This window comes from Pygocentrus nattereri, chromosome 13 (genome assembly GCF_015220715.1).
Source record: "Pygocentrus nattereri isolate fPygNat1 chromosome 13, fPygNat1.pri, whole genome shotgun sequence".
Classification (NCBI taxonomy): Eukaryota; Metazoa; Chordata; class Actinopteri; order Characiformes; family Serrasalmidae; genus Pygocentrus; species Pygocentrus nattereri.
In genome coordinates, this window is record NC_051223.1 from 19204733 (window position 1) to 19219312 (window position 14580).

General features: G+C 39.7%; 1 protein-coding gene across 2 annotated transcripts in view; it reads left to right on the plus strand.

Moving 5' to 3' along the window:
• etv4 (ETS variant transcription factor 4) overlaps positions 1-14580 on the plus strand; it is a 41628-nt gene that overhangs the window by 23359 nt on the left and 3689 nt on the right. For both annotated transcript variants that reach the window (XM_017695901.2, XM_017695900.2), the window contains 5 exons: positions 4846-4975; positions 7306-7530; positions 8226-8521; positions 12538-12606; positions 13451-13498. In XM_017695901.2, coding sequence (XP_017551390.1) covers positions 4846-4975; positions 7306-7530; positions 8226-8521; positions 12538-12606; positions 13451-13498 — 768 coding nt within the window. The remainder of the gene's footprint in view (positions 1-4845; positions 4976-7305; positions 7531-8225; positions 8522-12537; positions 12607-13450; positions 13499-14580) is intronic.

Genomic DNA, 14580 nt, shown 5'->3' on the forward strand with positions numbered 1-14580 from the left:
AGCAACATTCATGTGTTCACTGTTAGGTCTATAGCCCCAGGATGAAGGCATAGGGGTTTTGAAGGACCACCCCCCTCAACTTCTTTACCCTTGATTATATCACAGAAAAGGAGAATAATATGATGTATGTTGTCACAGAGGTGAGAAAACCTGATAGCAGAATGTTCTCAAATATGATGTCCGGTGATGAGATGAGAGTCATTTTGGACCATTTCTATTGACCCATTCATCATAAGCTGTTCACAAAAGATAAAAGCAGCAGTTGTATTTAAATAATGCATAAATGTAACAAGGTTCCAAGGTTTTCTTATTATCCTTATTATTCTTATTATCAGTGATATGTATGAAGGATGTTCCAATATTTGAGAGCTTGCAGCTGTATTTCCCTGTAAGTCCCATTTTTCATATTTTTCCTTGCTATTTGTGACCGTCATAAATTCTCAGAATCTCTCGCTCACTCTCATAGCACTAGTTCGATGTACATGCTGTGTACAGTGTACGATCAGGAACATCTAAACACTTCACCCAGATGTCACACTCCACGTTCAAGTTCATGACCCCCTCCTTCCTCTCAGACGAGAAACAAAACCTGTGAAATATGAGTGGACTTGAGGAGAAATGACGTAACATCAAAATGAATCGCATAGAGAGAAGCCAGAAACTGAGAAGTTTGGTCAGATTACCTCAAATAAAGAGTGGGAAAGACGAACACAAAGTACCTTTAGTGTCACATCTCTGTTTACTCTTCTGCCACTGGTCTATAAACCAAGTGTAGGTTTAACGGCAGGAGGAAGCGTCTTGATAATGTTACATTTTCCCAAGGATTTACTCCAGCCACGGCACATGTTCAGTTTTATGACCCACGGTTTGACTGTTTAAAGGTACAGTATTTAGTAGCATTCTGTGCTCAGTATAATGAGTTTATTATACACTGTGATTTGAGGCATGTGATTGGTGTGGAATAGCTCAGTGCCGCTGCCCAGATAAATGAATTAGATTCATTACAAGTGATTTGTTAACTGGAGAACAGGGGGGTCAGCCAAGCTTTGCTAATTAGAAACAAGTACCAGTCATGGCACACAAAAGCTCAACTGAAATATCCTCACAAACCTCCAGTGTAGGCGTGACTAATATAGCAGTTATGTACAGTTGTGTGTAAAAGTTTGGGCCCCTCTGGTCAAATTACAATTTTTTTGTTGACTGAAGTGAAATTAAGTTAACACATCCACTACAGAGAACACACTTCTGCTCATTTGTATACACAATTACTGTTTATTTGCTGAATTTAAACTACTGGGAAAAAATAATAATAAATAAAACATGTTCTGTGCAAAAATAGTGTCCCAATTTATGCTTTTGCTTTATTTATTCCCACTCTGTTCTGCTCAAACCCAGAAAATAAATTGAATTTGTTACCAACAAATGGCATATTTAAGTTTGTTCCACGTAAAGGTGTTATTTTCACTTAGAAAATCTATGTAAAATATGTCAAATTGACCAGTAGTGGTCAAACCTTTGCATTTGACAGTAGCATCACCATACCTTTCAATACAAAGGATACATGATATTTTGTATTTCTTAGGTTTGATCAGTTGCACTGTTAGTGCCACATTTACAAAAATACAATCAAAAGCTATAAGTATAGGATTTCCTTTTTATTATTCAAAACTTATTCAACACATATGCAGTACTACATCTTAATATGCAGAACCTATTATACTCTTGACAATTATTCTGGTATTATCACAGGGATTCAAACTCAAAGTTTCCGAACATTATGCAACACCTGAGACAGCTAAACGCTTGGGAGCCTCCTCGAAAGCTCTTTTTTAAGGAAACATCATTTTTCAGCATTATAGAATTACAGATTGTACTCACCATAATATGCAACATACACAACCGTATTGTAACATGATGTATTATAATGATGTCATCACCCTTAGTCCAGTGAAAATTAGTTTTTATCAATGCATACTGCACAAATATAGCATATTTTCCATGTTGTGTGTGGTAGAAAGAGTACACATTCCCAAGACCAGTGGAAAAATGATTACACCTTCAGCCTTGAAAAATAATTACCTTTGGTTTTAATGGGCGACTACTGTGAGAAGTTATATTGATTCAGTATAAGCATTCAGATCTGTCAACTCTAAAGAACTCTTGCTTGTTCAGGCTCGTTCCAAAAGTGACTTTCTATATCACCCATGCTAAAGTCTTAGACTTTATGGCATGTTTTCATGGGCTGAATGGATTAAAACGCTTAACGTCTATTGTCTCCTTCTCTGAGAAGTCTCCTTAAATACCCACTAATCCATTCTGAGCTTTGTGCTAAGCCAACACTTCCTCATCACTTTGCCCAGCATGGGAAAAAAGGGATAAATGAGTGCCATCTCCTTCTCACCCAGCTTCTCTCTCTCTCTCTCTCTCTCTCTCTCTCTCTCTCTCTCTCTCTCTCTCTCTGATGCCTGTGGTAGGGCTGTGGCTTGTGCTGCTGCTGCATTACAGTAAGAAGAGGCCTTTTCTCTCTTCCTCTTTTTTCTTTGAGAGTGAATATGTAATTACCTGGGCTTGGGTTTCAGCCTATGCCTGTTCCATCAGGTCTGCACCCACGACAATCAACACATAAACAGCCATAAACACAGGGCTTGGAGCTCAGCTGGAGGAGCACAGCTGCTGCTGTTTACCCTGAACGGCCCAGAAAAACATCCTGTACCATACAGTCTGCGCCGGGCTGCTCCCCTCCAATAATAAACAGCAGCACAGCACTGTAGCGCAGACCCAGGCCCTAACGCGCTGGGTGGCTCATCAGCTACTCGACTGAAACCTCGCAATCTCTGAACACTGAGCTGGACGAACTCTTAAAGTGATGGTTCAGCCAAAAATCTACTTTACAATATTTCCCTCTTACGCCACATGGGGTTGATCAGCTGTGACATGTTTGGTGTTTGAAGTTTGCTTCTTTCGTTTTTTGCTGGAGCTGTGAGGGTAATTGGCTTTAGCAGCAGTGATCGAGTAATGTGTATATGTAAAGGATTCATTTAGCTGATTTGGCTATTTTTTCCTAACTTATCTCAGATAGCCCAGGTGTTCACTTCAGCACTAAGATTAAAATTGAAAATGTCCAAAGAAACAAACACCAAAAACAAACTTCCAGTAAATACCAGATAAGACAGCATTAGGCTACATTGTAAAAATGGTAAAAAGTCAGTAGTAGGGGTGCCAGACATCCATCCATCCATCCATCCATCCATCCATCCATTATCTTCCGCTTCTCCGGGGTTCGGGTCGCGGGGGCAGCATCCTAAGCAATGAAGCCCAGACCTCCCTTTCCCCAGCCACTTCCACCAGCTCTCATCTGCTAATTAAAGTATGTTTTCTCAGTGATGGAAAAAACTAAAATTGCAGTCATTTAATTTCTTAGAAATACTGCATTTTACTGTAATTAAACAGTTTCACTAGTTTGACTACTTACATTGACTATTTTACCATAATAATAACAAAAACAACCACTGTCATCATTTGTTTTAGTGAATTGAAATTCTATTCCTGTAAACTAACAGTGATTCTGCTCTGAACTTGAGCATAAAAGAACTGTCAAGAGCTCTGTTTTAGCAATCATGTTTGTCTCCCAGTCACCAGAAAAAGCCAGAGGTGCCAATGTCTATTTCCAGGATTTGTCATTACATGTCAACGGGTCAATTCAAACAGGACAGAGATTACTAAAGGAGCTCAGATTTATAGAATGTAGTTCACTTTATTATTGCTTAGCAGACTTGTAAAAACTGTGGACATGCATGTGCATTAGATTTATACTAGATTTAAATCACTTCACTAATCACTCTAATTACAGCACTCCAATTAAAACCAATCCAGCTCAAGTAGGGCTTTAGGTTATGGTTACTGACACTATAAAACAGACTTGTATTTGTAAGAATGAACAAAAGTACATACAACATTTCATTTGGGATGACTGCTAATACTACTGCTAATACTGTTTTTAGCTATGCAGCATCCATTTTTTAACAACAGTATGTCATGCAAGCAGACTTTGGGGATCAACTATGACCTGGCTAATCAAATACGTTTAGTGTAAGAGGAAGTTGTCTAAACCTGATTTTTGGCTGAACTGTCGCTTTAAGGAAAACACTACTTTTAATGGCCAGCTGTTGGGCTGTGCATGAAAGGTGTACTTATTTCAGCACAGCCAATTATTGCTATTCTTATTATGATCATTTCTTGTCAGTGGCATGCTTTAAAGTGCTCTAAAAGGAAACACCACTAAACGTCTCAGTGATGTTTTCCCTCTGCACCAGGCTTTTCTTTCGCTTACAGTGAGTGAATCATACAATAAGTGAGTGCAGCCTTGGCCATTAAAGTGAAAAAGCACCTGAATGGAAGAACACTCTCAATGGAATACCTTGGCAGCAGAACCATGACAGTTAACAAAAGTGTGATACCAGCATTGTGTGTTTCTGTGACGACAGTGGATGTTTACGTCTGCTGAACCTGTTGAGAGCGTGGGATGTTAATAGTTTTGTTGTGTCTGAGGTTGGAGAGTCAAAATGAAGCTGTCAATCACAGTGAGGCGTGTCAGTGCTGTTTTCAATGTCTGCGTGTGTGTGTGTGCACTGTGTGAGTGATGACACGGGCAAGTCTTGAAGAGTAGTTGGAACATTTGTGCGTAAGTGTCTTCTCTCCCTAGGCTTGTTTTGCTTGGGGAGTCATTGAACTGCTCTGGCATTTCCAGCGCAGACAAAAGTATTTGCCCCTGCGCTGTTCCTTGAGGCCTGAGCGGAGTCAGCTGGAATGTGGCTATATTAATGAACCTGTTTGTCTCTATCGCAGCAGTGGCATTCCACAGCCCGCCGGTGAAGATTAAGAAAGAGCCTCAGAGCCCGGGCTCAGACCCCAGCCAGTCATGCAGCCACAAGCAGAGCTTCAGCTACCCCAGTGGAGAGCAGTGCCTTTACGCCAGGTCAGCACACACAATCAGCAACTGTGCTCAGCCATCAAGCGTTCAGTGCTTGAACTGGGCTTACAGTCACACTTTTCTCAAATAAAACTCATGTCAAAGGGATTAGGTTTAGGGCCAGACCAGTGTACCGTTTGGCCAATAAAAATGTTTCATGGATTTATTGGCTTTGACCAGTTAAGCACAGATAATGTCTCTTAAATGTTATACAGACTACTTTACTGAAATAGTTCAAACTGCAGTCCCACAGAGTTAAAAAAAAAAATCAGACATTTACATTTACAAGGGTTATGCTATGATCTATAAACGTAAGGCATTAATGTAGATAATAAGTAGTAATAAGCCAAATATGTACAAAATCATCATTTATAGAGAACTTTCTATTGGGAGGTGGTTGTCCCAAACCCTAACCCCAAAATTTTGACTTGTGAAAATAATCCTTCAAAAAAATGCCTTTTTAATGATCTTTTTGATTTCTTTTAAAGTGAGGCTGGAATATTTAGATTTATCAGGAATTAATTTTTCACAAATGAAAAAAAAAAAACTTTATTAAAAATGCTGTCTCAGTTGTTTATGTCACCACAAAGAGTTTTAAGATAAGATTAAATATAATATCTTAAATATAAGGAAAAAGGACTATAAAACTATATATTCTAAAACAGTCAATAGACAATAGACAGGTGAGGTAACAGTTGTTGCACATTCCTTGGACAGCTTATAGCGTTATATAATATTGCACATCTAAGAATTATTGCACAGAAAGAATACAGACTGCACTCTCGAGAACAAATGAATAATAAATAGAACAGAGGTGGAGTGGAACACTGGAACACTGGAACAGTGTAAAGTGTCCTATGAAATCAGTGCCAGTAAAGAGCAGTAGTGGTGTTCAGTCGGTTCTACTGAGCACAGTGTTCTATAGAAAGTCCTTGTCAGTGTCTGTGTTTGGAAGTGTTCAGTTCCTGTATGGCTCTGGGGTAAAAGCTGACTAAAAAAGCCCATTTTAGTCAATGGGCGGAGCCATATTTTAGCCACACCCCTGCATTTCAGAGCAGGAAGTGAGATTGTGTCCCTATCCCATGCCCCTCACCAGTTAGATGACACTGTTCTAAAATAAATGTGTCACAAAGTCTGAATATTATTGTGCAATATTAAGAATTGTTGTTACCGAATTTTCTTTGTGTTTAAATTTTTGTGTGCACAACTGTTCAAGGCTGTGTTTGGTAGTCTGCCTAGCGTTTTTGAGTTCTGCTCAAAATTAACTAAAATTGTCACTTCTAAATTATATTGATAGTGACAAATTCAAATGTTTGTTTATTTTAATAACATAAACATGATTAATGTGAAGAGTCACTCAAAGCAAAAGGATTTTATTTTAAAGTCCCAGTCCAAACTAAATTTTCCCCTCTAACTTTGAACCAGTTTCCTAGAACGACCTGTAGTACTCAAGATTTTCTGCTTCTCTATGAGTTTTAGAAGCAACTTTTAAGCATTGATAATCATATTTGATCATTTACAAACACACCAGTCAGCACTGTTTATCTGAAACTACCAGAGTCTGCTAGATTTTTCATTCAGTCATATTGGTTAATTGTTTTGTGCTAGATTTTGTGTTACACAGACCTGAGAAACATGTTCTAAACATATGAATAATGTCTTGATCAAACAGTAAAACAATGAGATTCCAATAATCTGTTCTGTAATATCCTCTGGCGTTTGTCTTTACAAAATAATAAACTTTTAAATTCTAAATATAATCTAAGGGGTAGTTTTTTTTAAAGATTTTATGCAAATGTGGGCAAAATTAAGTAGATACTGTCTCATTAAAATTTCTAAATGTATTTTTTGGCAAAATGTACAATAATAAAAAAAAATACTTTAAGAAATCAGTGATCACCTTTCAAAGATTTGTTGTGATACAGTTGTATGCACAAGTTTGAACACCCCCAGTCAAATGATATTTTGTTGATTTGTTTCACTAAAAACAAGTCAATACATCCTCTACCGAGAACACACTACTGCACATTTAATGTACCATTACAGTTCATTTGTTGAATGTAACATAAAACATAAAACACAAAATGTGGCCTGTGGAAAAATTATGGCACTTTTTACTTTATATAGTTAATTTTTTCCAGATAAATAGAAAATTGGAGACTCAAATTAGCATAAAATGCCATATTTAAGTGTGTTCTCCACAGTGTGTATTTTCACTTAGACAATTTGCATGTCATTTGACTGAGGGTGTTTAAACTTTTGCATATGACTGTACAGTATATTCTATAGTATATAAAAAAATACCATGTTTATGACTATGTTTATGTGTCCTCCAGTGCCTATGAACAGAAGAGAGCAGCAGCAGCGACAGCAGCAGCGACAGCAGCAGCAGCAGCAGCAGCAGGCAGTAAAAGTTCCTGCCCTGGGACCCCCATGTCCCCCATGCAGCATTACTCCCCCAAACCACCGGTGGGCACTCGGCCTGAAACAGCGTACATGAACCCTCCCACTGCCAGCCAGTCGCACCCCAGCCACTCCCACAGTTACCCCATGAACCACAGGTAACTCACTAACACAGCATTCTACATGTTGAGAAGCACAACAGCATACAAACATTTGAACATTGCTGGTCAATTCACATGATTTGTTTATTTTTCTATGGGAAAAGGGACGAGTTTTTTATTTGTATTGAGTTTATCATATTGGAAAAAAATAAAAAATAACTTTTGACCTTTTAAAAATGCCGCATTTTATGTTTTAGTTTTTCCACTATGTAAAATTCAGCAAATAAACAGTAATTCTGTATAGATCTTCATTTAATCAGGGGGGCACAAATCTTTGCATCTGACTGCATATTCACATTACATGCCTTATTGCTCAAGGCAGGCTTTTTTCTCAGATCTGGACTCGCATGCACTCATTTTCGAAATCATTAACATCATTTGCATGAGTCACATGTCCTCGTATGTCACCGACTGCTGATGACAGGGATGTGCGCATGCAAGTGAGAAGAAAAAGAAAGAAAAATTGAATTGCTTGTCTGCCTGTTCACATTACAGTTGCACCACCATGTACTGATGGATATTTTTTTGGTCAAGGACATATTATTTTGGCACAGTGATTATTTGAGTGCAGCCCCTGAGTCGCTTTTCTGAGTCGCTTTGTGCCTCAGAGGGTCTGCGAGAGAGCCATAGAAAACTGAAAACTGACCACTGAAAAATAGTGATTTCCCATTTTCATTTCTTTTCAATTCTAGCTCCAGGTTCCCCACAGGTTCGGCAGAGATGGGTCCCCCCTTTGGACCTCCAGGTCAGACCCTGCAGCGCATGCACCCTGCACCAGCTGGAGGAGGGGGCAGCGCTGGGGGAGGCGGCGGTTACCATCGGCAGCACTCAGACCCCTGCATGCCCTACCTGCAGCAGAGCTTCAAGCAGGAGTTTCTGGACCCCCTCTATGAGCGGGCAGCCCACATGGCTGGACCCCACCCTCAGAGGTTCCCCTCGGCCCACATGATGGTCAAGCAGGAGCCCACTGACTACACCTACGAGCCTGGTGAGCGGTGTTTAAAGGAATGGAATGATATAAAATGAATTGTGTAACAGGCACACATATAAAACAACTGTAATGTGATAAAAAGTCAGTGCAGGTTCATCAAATCATTTGTAGGAAGCTGTAAAAAATAAAGAATGATGAACGGAGCTGTAGATGATCCCATGATAGTGCATTAAGGTTTCTAATTAAATATCCAGAACAGTATTTGGAAAGGAGTGATTAAATCTTGAAGCAGATTATGTGAAAATATATATCTATAACTATATTAAATATGGAATCAAGCATCCAAAAGATACCTTTTAGTTTATAGTATAACAGTCTACACCAGCTAAGTGCCTATTGAATGAAATAATTGACAATAACGAGATGAGTGATTTTAGACTCTATAAGTTAGTATCTTACACAGGCTTTTACTGGAAGAAAGTTCCAGGATCAGGAATGCTTAACAGAGGATTACTCATACAGTAATCTGACCGCACCGAGGTCCATTAAAATGATCTTGACTCTCTTTTCTGTTTCTCCAAGATCAAAAGCCAAGTGTGAGAGCACTAGTGTAAACATACAATTCAAGGCCACAACAGTGTCCGAAAGGAGGTTTTTCATTTTTATTTCTCTCTCTCTCTCTCTCGCTCTCTCTCTCGCTCTCTCTCTCTCTCTCTCTCTCTCTCTCTCTCTCTCTCTCTCTCTCTCGCTCTCTCTCTCTCTCTCTCTCTCTCTCTCTCTCTCGCTCTCTCTCTCTCTCTCTCTCTCTCGCTCTCTCTCTCTCTCTCTCTCTCTCTCTCTCTCGCTCTCTCTCTCAAGTTGTTTCTCCCTTCCACACCTCTGACACTTAATGAAGTTCTCAAGTGTATATCTGTGTTTCTTCCTCTCTTTACATTCCTCTCTCTTTCTCCTTCTCTTATTTTCTCACACTCTTGGTTTCTCTTTCTGTCTTACTCTTGTTTTCTTTCTCTCTTTCATTATCTCTCTCACTCTTATTCTCTCTATTTCTGTCTATCTCTCTCTCACCCTATTCTCTCTGTCTCTCTCACTTGTTTCTCTTTTTCTCCCTCTCTTCACCTGTCTCTTTTTCGTTCTCTTTCTCTTCCTTTCTCTCTCACTCACTCTCGCACTCTCTCTCTCTCTCTCTCTCTCTCTCTCTTTCTCTCTTTGTGGAGCTGTTGTTTCTCCCACTTCTGACACTTTGTAAAGTCCTCAACTGTATTTGTTCTTCTTCTTTCTTTCTTTCTCTCTCTCTCTCTCTCGCTCTCATCCACCCTTCCCCTCCCCTCAGTTTGAAAGGCAGGGAGGCAGAGGAATTTCATTGAGAAAATGGAGGGCACTGGAAAGACTAGAATCCCCAGCGGAGCGCTGGCGGGTGTTGGGTTGCAGCAGCGGCTTCCTTTTTCTGCAAGGCAGATGAACTCATAATGGAAAAATGAGCGTAGCGGTGGTAACCTGAGAGGAGGGGGAGTGTGGTGGGGGTCTGAGTTTGAGGGGAGGTGGGAAGGGGGGCATGGCAGGGCGGGGCAGGGTAGCTGAGCTGAGCTATATGCACTCAGCTTGAGCGTTCAAAGTACAGCCCGGGCTCTTACTGTGTTGTGGACTGACTGACAGAGGATGGAAACATGAGCCGGAGTGAATCAGGCTCATCTGCACGCTGTGAAAGATTTCAAACAGTGGTGGTTTAACTCCTTTGGCTCTTCAGCACAGCCCTGCTTTCACATAGACGAAGCCACTGAGCCACTGTCAGTCATGAAACCCAGTATAACTCAATGAAGGGAGAGGAAGCCTGACGTTTCTGCTTTGGTGTCTTTGTGTTTCTTGTGGGTTTTTTCTGGTATTACTAGCTTTGATGAGTTGTGATGGCAGTGAGAAAGTTCAGTGGTATAAGTGCTGAAATAAAGGATGTTTTCTGTTCAGATACACTGCGCTACCTCAGGTGGAGCTCCATTTGGTGTGTCTATCAGTAAATGTTTAACCTCTGCCCTGGCCAGCTGTTGCCTGTGCTCTGTGCTGCAATAAGTGCACAAATGTTTCAGACTAAAATAGTTTAACCAGAGTTTGAAAAGGTAGTGATGGTTAAATACTGATACACTGATCTAAATGCATCCAGTAACGAACCCAATACAGTACCTAAAAAGTAACATATTCAGATTACATTTAGAATACATCTTGATAGGGCACATGGGAAAACATTCGTATTTAAAAGGAAATTTCCCAGAGATTTCAAAATTTCTGCATAAATAAAGTCAAGTCATTCAGAATTATTTGATTTGAAATGTTCTCCTCTAGATAAACTTACTGAGTTCAAAAAAGGTGGTGATATGCCAGACGCATTTAAAGCTAACTCACTGAAAGCTGTAATGTGAAGTGGCTATGAAAGTGCTGTGGGATTGTTTTGCAATAAAGTTTTGGTGTAAATCAGTTTAAAAATGAAATATCTCTAGACCACCAAACACTGTCAACTATTTTGCTGTTTTAATCTCAACCACTGAACTATGTGGAGGTTTTATAAAACTGGTGGGATACCCTTTTAATTGTTCCATGCTGTTACTGGTTGAATTTTAAATGTTTTCCCAATGTTTTTCTCTCATCTCCTCCTTCAGTCCTACAGTATCATCAAATTGATTGATCAGTCTACTCAGGCTTTAGCAGAGCTCTGTAACACTGAGATTAATAACATCATCAAATTGATTTATCAGTCTACTCAGGCTTTAGTAGAGCTCAGTAACACTGAGATTAATAACAGATCATCACACTGATTTATCAGTCTACTCAGGCTTTAGTAGAGCTCAGTAACACTGAGATTAATAACAGATCATCACACTGATTTATCAGTCTACTCAGGCTTTAGCAGAGCTAAGTAACACTGAGATTAATAACAGATCATCACACTGATTCATCAGTCTACTCAGGCTTTAGCAGAGCTCAGTAACACTGAGATTAATAACAGATCATCACACTGATTTATCAGTCTACTCAGGCTTTAGTAGAGCTCAGTAACACGGAGATTAATAACAGATCATCACACTGATTTATTTGTTTCCTGTAGTGGATGTGTTAACTTATTTTCACTTAGAAAGCCAACAAAACTTGTAACTTGACCAAGTACACATTAACAAACGTCGTGATGTTATGTTTATCATGATTGTTATATTTTTTCCATATCATCCACCCTTACTTTCAACTGCCAAAATAATATGACTCCTTCCTTTAGCCTGGGACAAATAAGGAAGCGGTTCTTCATGTGTTAAGTGCTCTGTCTGCTTAAGATAGCACCCATTCAGATTGAAAGTGCAACAGATTTCATGCACAATGTCACAGGCCTGACCCTCTGCTGCAGTCACATTCAGATATCACAGTGAGCTGTAGCATTGCTCCCGACTGCGTGAGAGACGTGGCCCACTGCCTCCAAACTGAAAACTCTCCTTTCCCCTGTGGCATCTTATCTTAGTCTGTGCCACTGCATTCCCCAGGCATGAGTCACTGCACAGAGGCAAGAACCAGTCCTCCATCTTACAACCTCACCAGTAATTATTTACTCAGAAAGAAACAGAGAAGTGAGATTTGGATTGTTTGATGATTTCATAGGTTGGTTTGAAGCAAAGCAAGTATCATAATGTGTCATTGTGTTGGTCATGGCTCAAAAATATCACTGTATAACAAAAGCAGGTTTTGTCCATATAAAATGTGGCCTGTGCAAAACGTTATGGCACATTTTATATTGTATATTTATGCTGAACTCATATAATAAAACTTACATGTATATGATTGTAGAGGTTCTTTGTGGAAATGCTATAGAAGAACTTTTGGTTCCCTACAGAACCTTCCTTCAAAGAATCTTCCATTTTTGTAAAATGAGATGTGGATATGACAAACTCTTTTAAAGTTCAAAGAACTTCCACGTTGCTTCTTTGAATTGTAAACTAAAATTACATGTTCAAACCAAGAACTATTATTTTTAGGAGTGACATAAGCAGCATGAGGCCTAAGGTGTTTATTTACAGGCATGTTCTTGTGTTTTTCCCATTTAGATGTGCCTGGTTGCACCTCCATGTACCACCACAATGAGGGCTACCCAAATCCCCAGCACAACAACGAAGGTAAAACAGTGCCAACATATTTTCATTTTTTCTTTTCTTCCACACTGTTTGAAAATGCCAGATGCCTTGTCCGCTGTGGAAACATTCTCTCACAAATAAGCCAACAGAAATTGCTTAGAATTACTCATAATCAAGTCTTGTTTCTTTAACCCACCTTAAAGTTAAAAATCCTATAAATTTACCATTTTTAAGACATGCTAGACTACGAGTCCATCAATTAAACCCTACATGAACAGCAGTGTGCACTGTAAACTCAGATAAAATGAGGAGTTTAGGAGGTGTACATCTCACACCCATCAGTCACGGCCCACTCGGATTGGCCAGTGCTGTGCGGTCATTGGCTAACCAAGCCAGCGGGCCTGTGTTTCCACTGGCACCAGCCCTTGTCTCTCTGCTGCCTGAAGAATTCCAGGGTAAATATTACTACTGGAAAAGACCAGTATTTTTCCTGGAGTGAAGAAAAATAACCCACCTCTTCGCTCACTCTGTTTGTCGCACCATTTTCGGTCATTTTAGTTGCAGGCTGGACGCAACACCGTAATGAGCGATTAATTACAGAAACTTCGAGTCACTTCCTTTACTGAGAGTCTAGTGTCCTACATGCTATTGGTAATTGTAATTGCTCCATGTTTTCTCATTTCCAAAAGAAATCACCGGTAGTAGAAGAGAGGTTATGAAATTGTACAATTATGTAATTATCTTGCAGACAGTAATAGTATGTGTCTAAAAATGACTATCATTAATACATCACTGTGCTGTTTGGTTTGTCTTTCTGCCTGAACTGATACAAAAACATTACTCAAGACTAGTCAGAGAGCTAATGCTGATCTTGTTCTGTTTCTAGGTTACGTGTTTGAGAATGATTCCCGTGTTGTTCCAGAGAAATTCGAAGGTGAGTATTCATATGTTCTGACAGCTGGGTCACTGAGATTTGTGTTATCATGAATGGCAGTATAAGCTATGCAGCAGAACTCTATGGAAAGGGAAACTTAACCTCCTCCAGCTCATAGTTTGAAATCAAATCTGTGTCACAGACAAGCACAGTATTGCATGCACCATATTGCAAAATCCTGTCTCAGTAACATCATCCAGTGTCGAAAAGCATCTGATCCCATGCTAAACAATGAGCAGTCTGAATGTTTCTATATAGGCTGTGTTGGATTGAGGCTACCGTTTTCTCATGCATGACGAAGGTCCAGGCTCTTGTGACGTTGTGAAGGAAGCAGAGCTGCTAGTTCCCATGGCTTGGGTGATTGATGGGTTAGCTGGAATAGCTGTAGATCATTTCAACTGGCTGAACTGGTGGAAGCACTCTTTTGAGGTGTCAGTTATCCTGCAAAGTTCCCACGGTCTCATTTGGTAAAGCACAGTGTTGTTAATACCAAGCTGATGCAAAAGCGTCATGGGAAAAGTCAAAGACATAGACGTCCGACATAGAACTAAGCTGGTGGCTTAATGATGATTGCAAGTGCAGAGTTTTCAAGGCTTACGAAGTGTGCCCTCCTCAACCTCCAGTTGGAGGATTTGGTAGGAGAGCTCACTACAGCATGCTTAGCAGCTGTTTGCATGGAGGGATTCAGATTGGCAGGTGTCAGTATAAGCTGTACTGATTTTTTTAGATATTTGAGAGAGTCAAGGCAACAGGTTTATATTTTAAGCAAGAGAAGATATCATTTGTACACTATTGACCTCTAAAGTTATGTTGTAGTGTTATAAGGAATGCCTTTTCTACCTGTGGGAAAAATGAATGCTATTCTTGAAAATTGCTTTTGTTGTGATTTGATCTGAGGTAAGTCCTACGTGCAGTTTTCCTTTTAATATCACTTTCATTCTAATATTAATTACCTCTTAATTAGCTGTCTAGTAGAAATAGGAGTAGGCCTATTGCTACAGGCAAACTGATGCACATTGAACTGACAATATAAAATAGCAACCTCACTCAAGCACCCCACACAAACCAACGAGCTTTGTCCA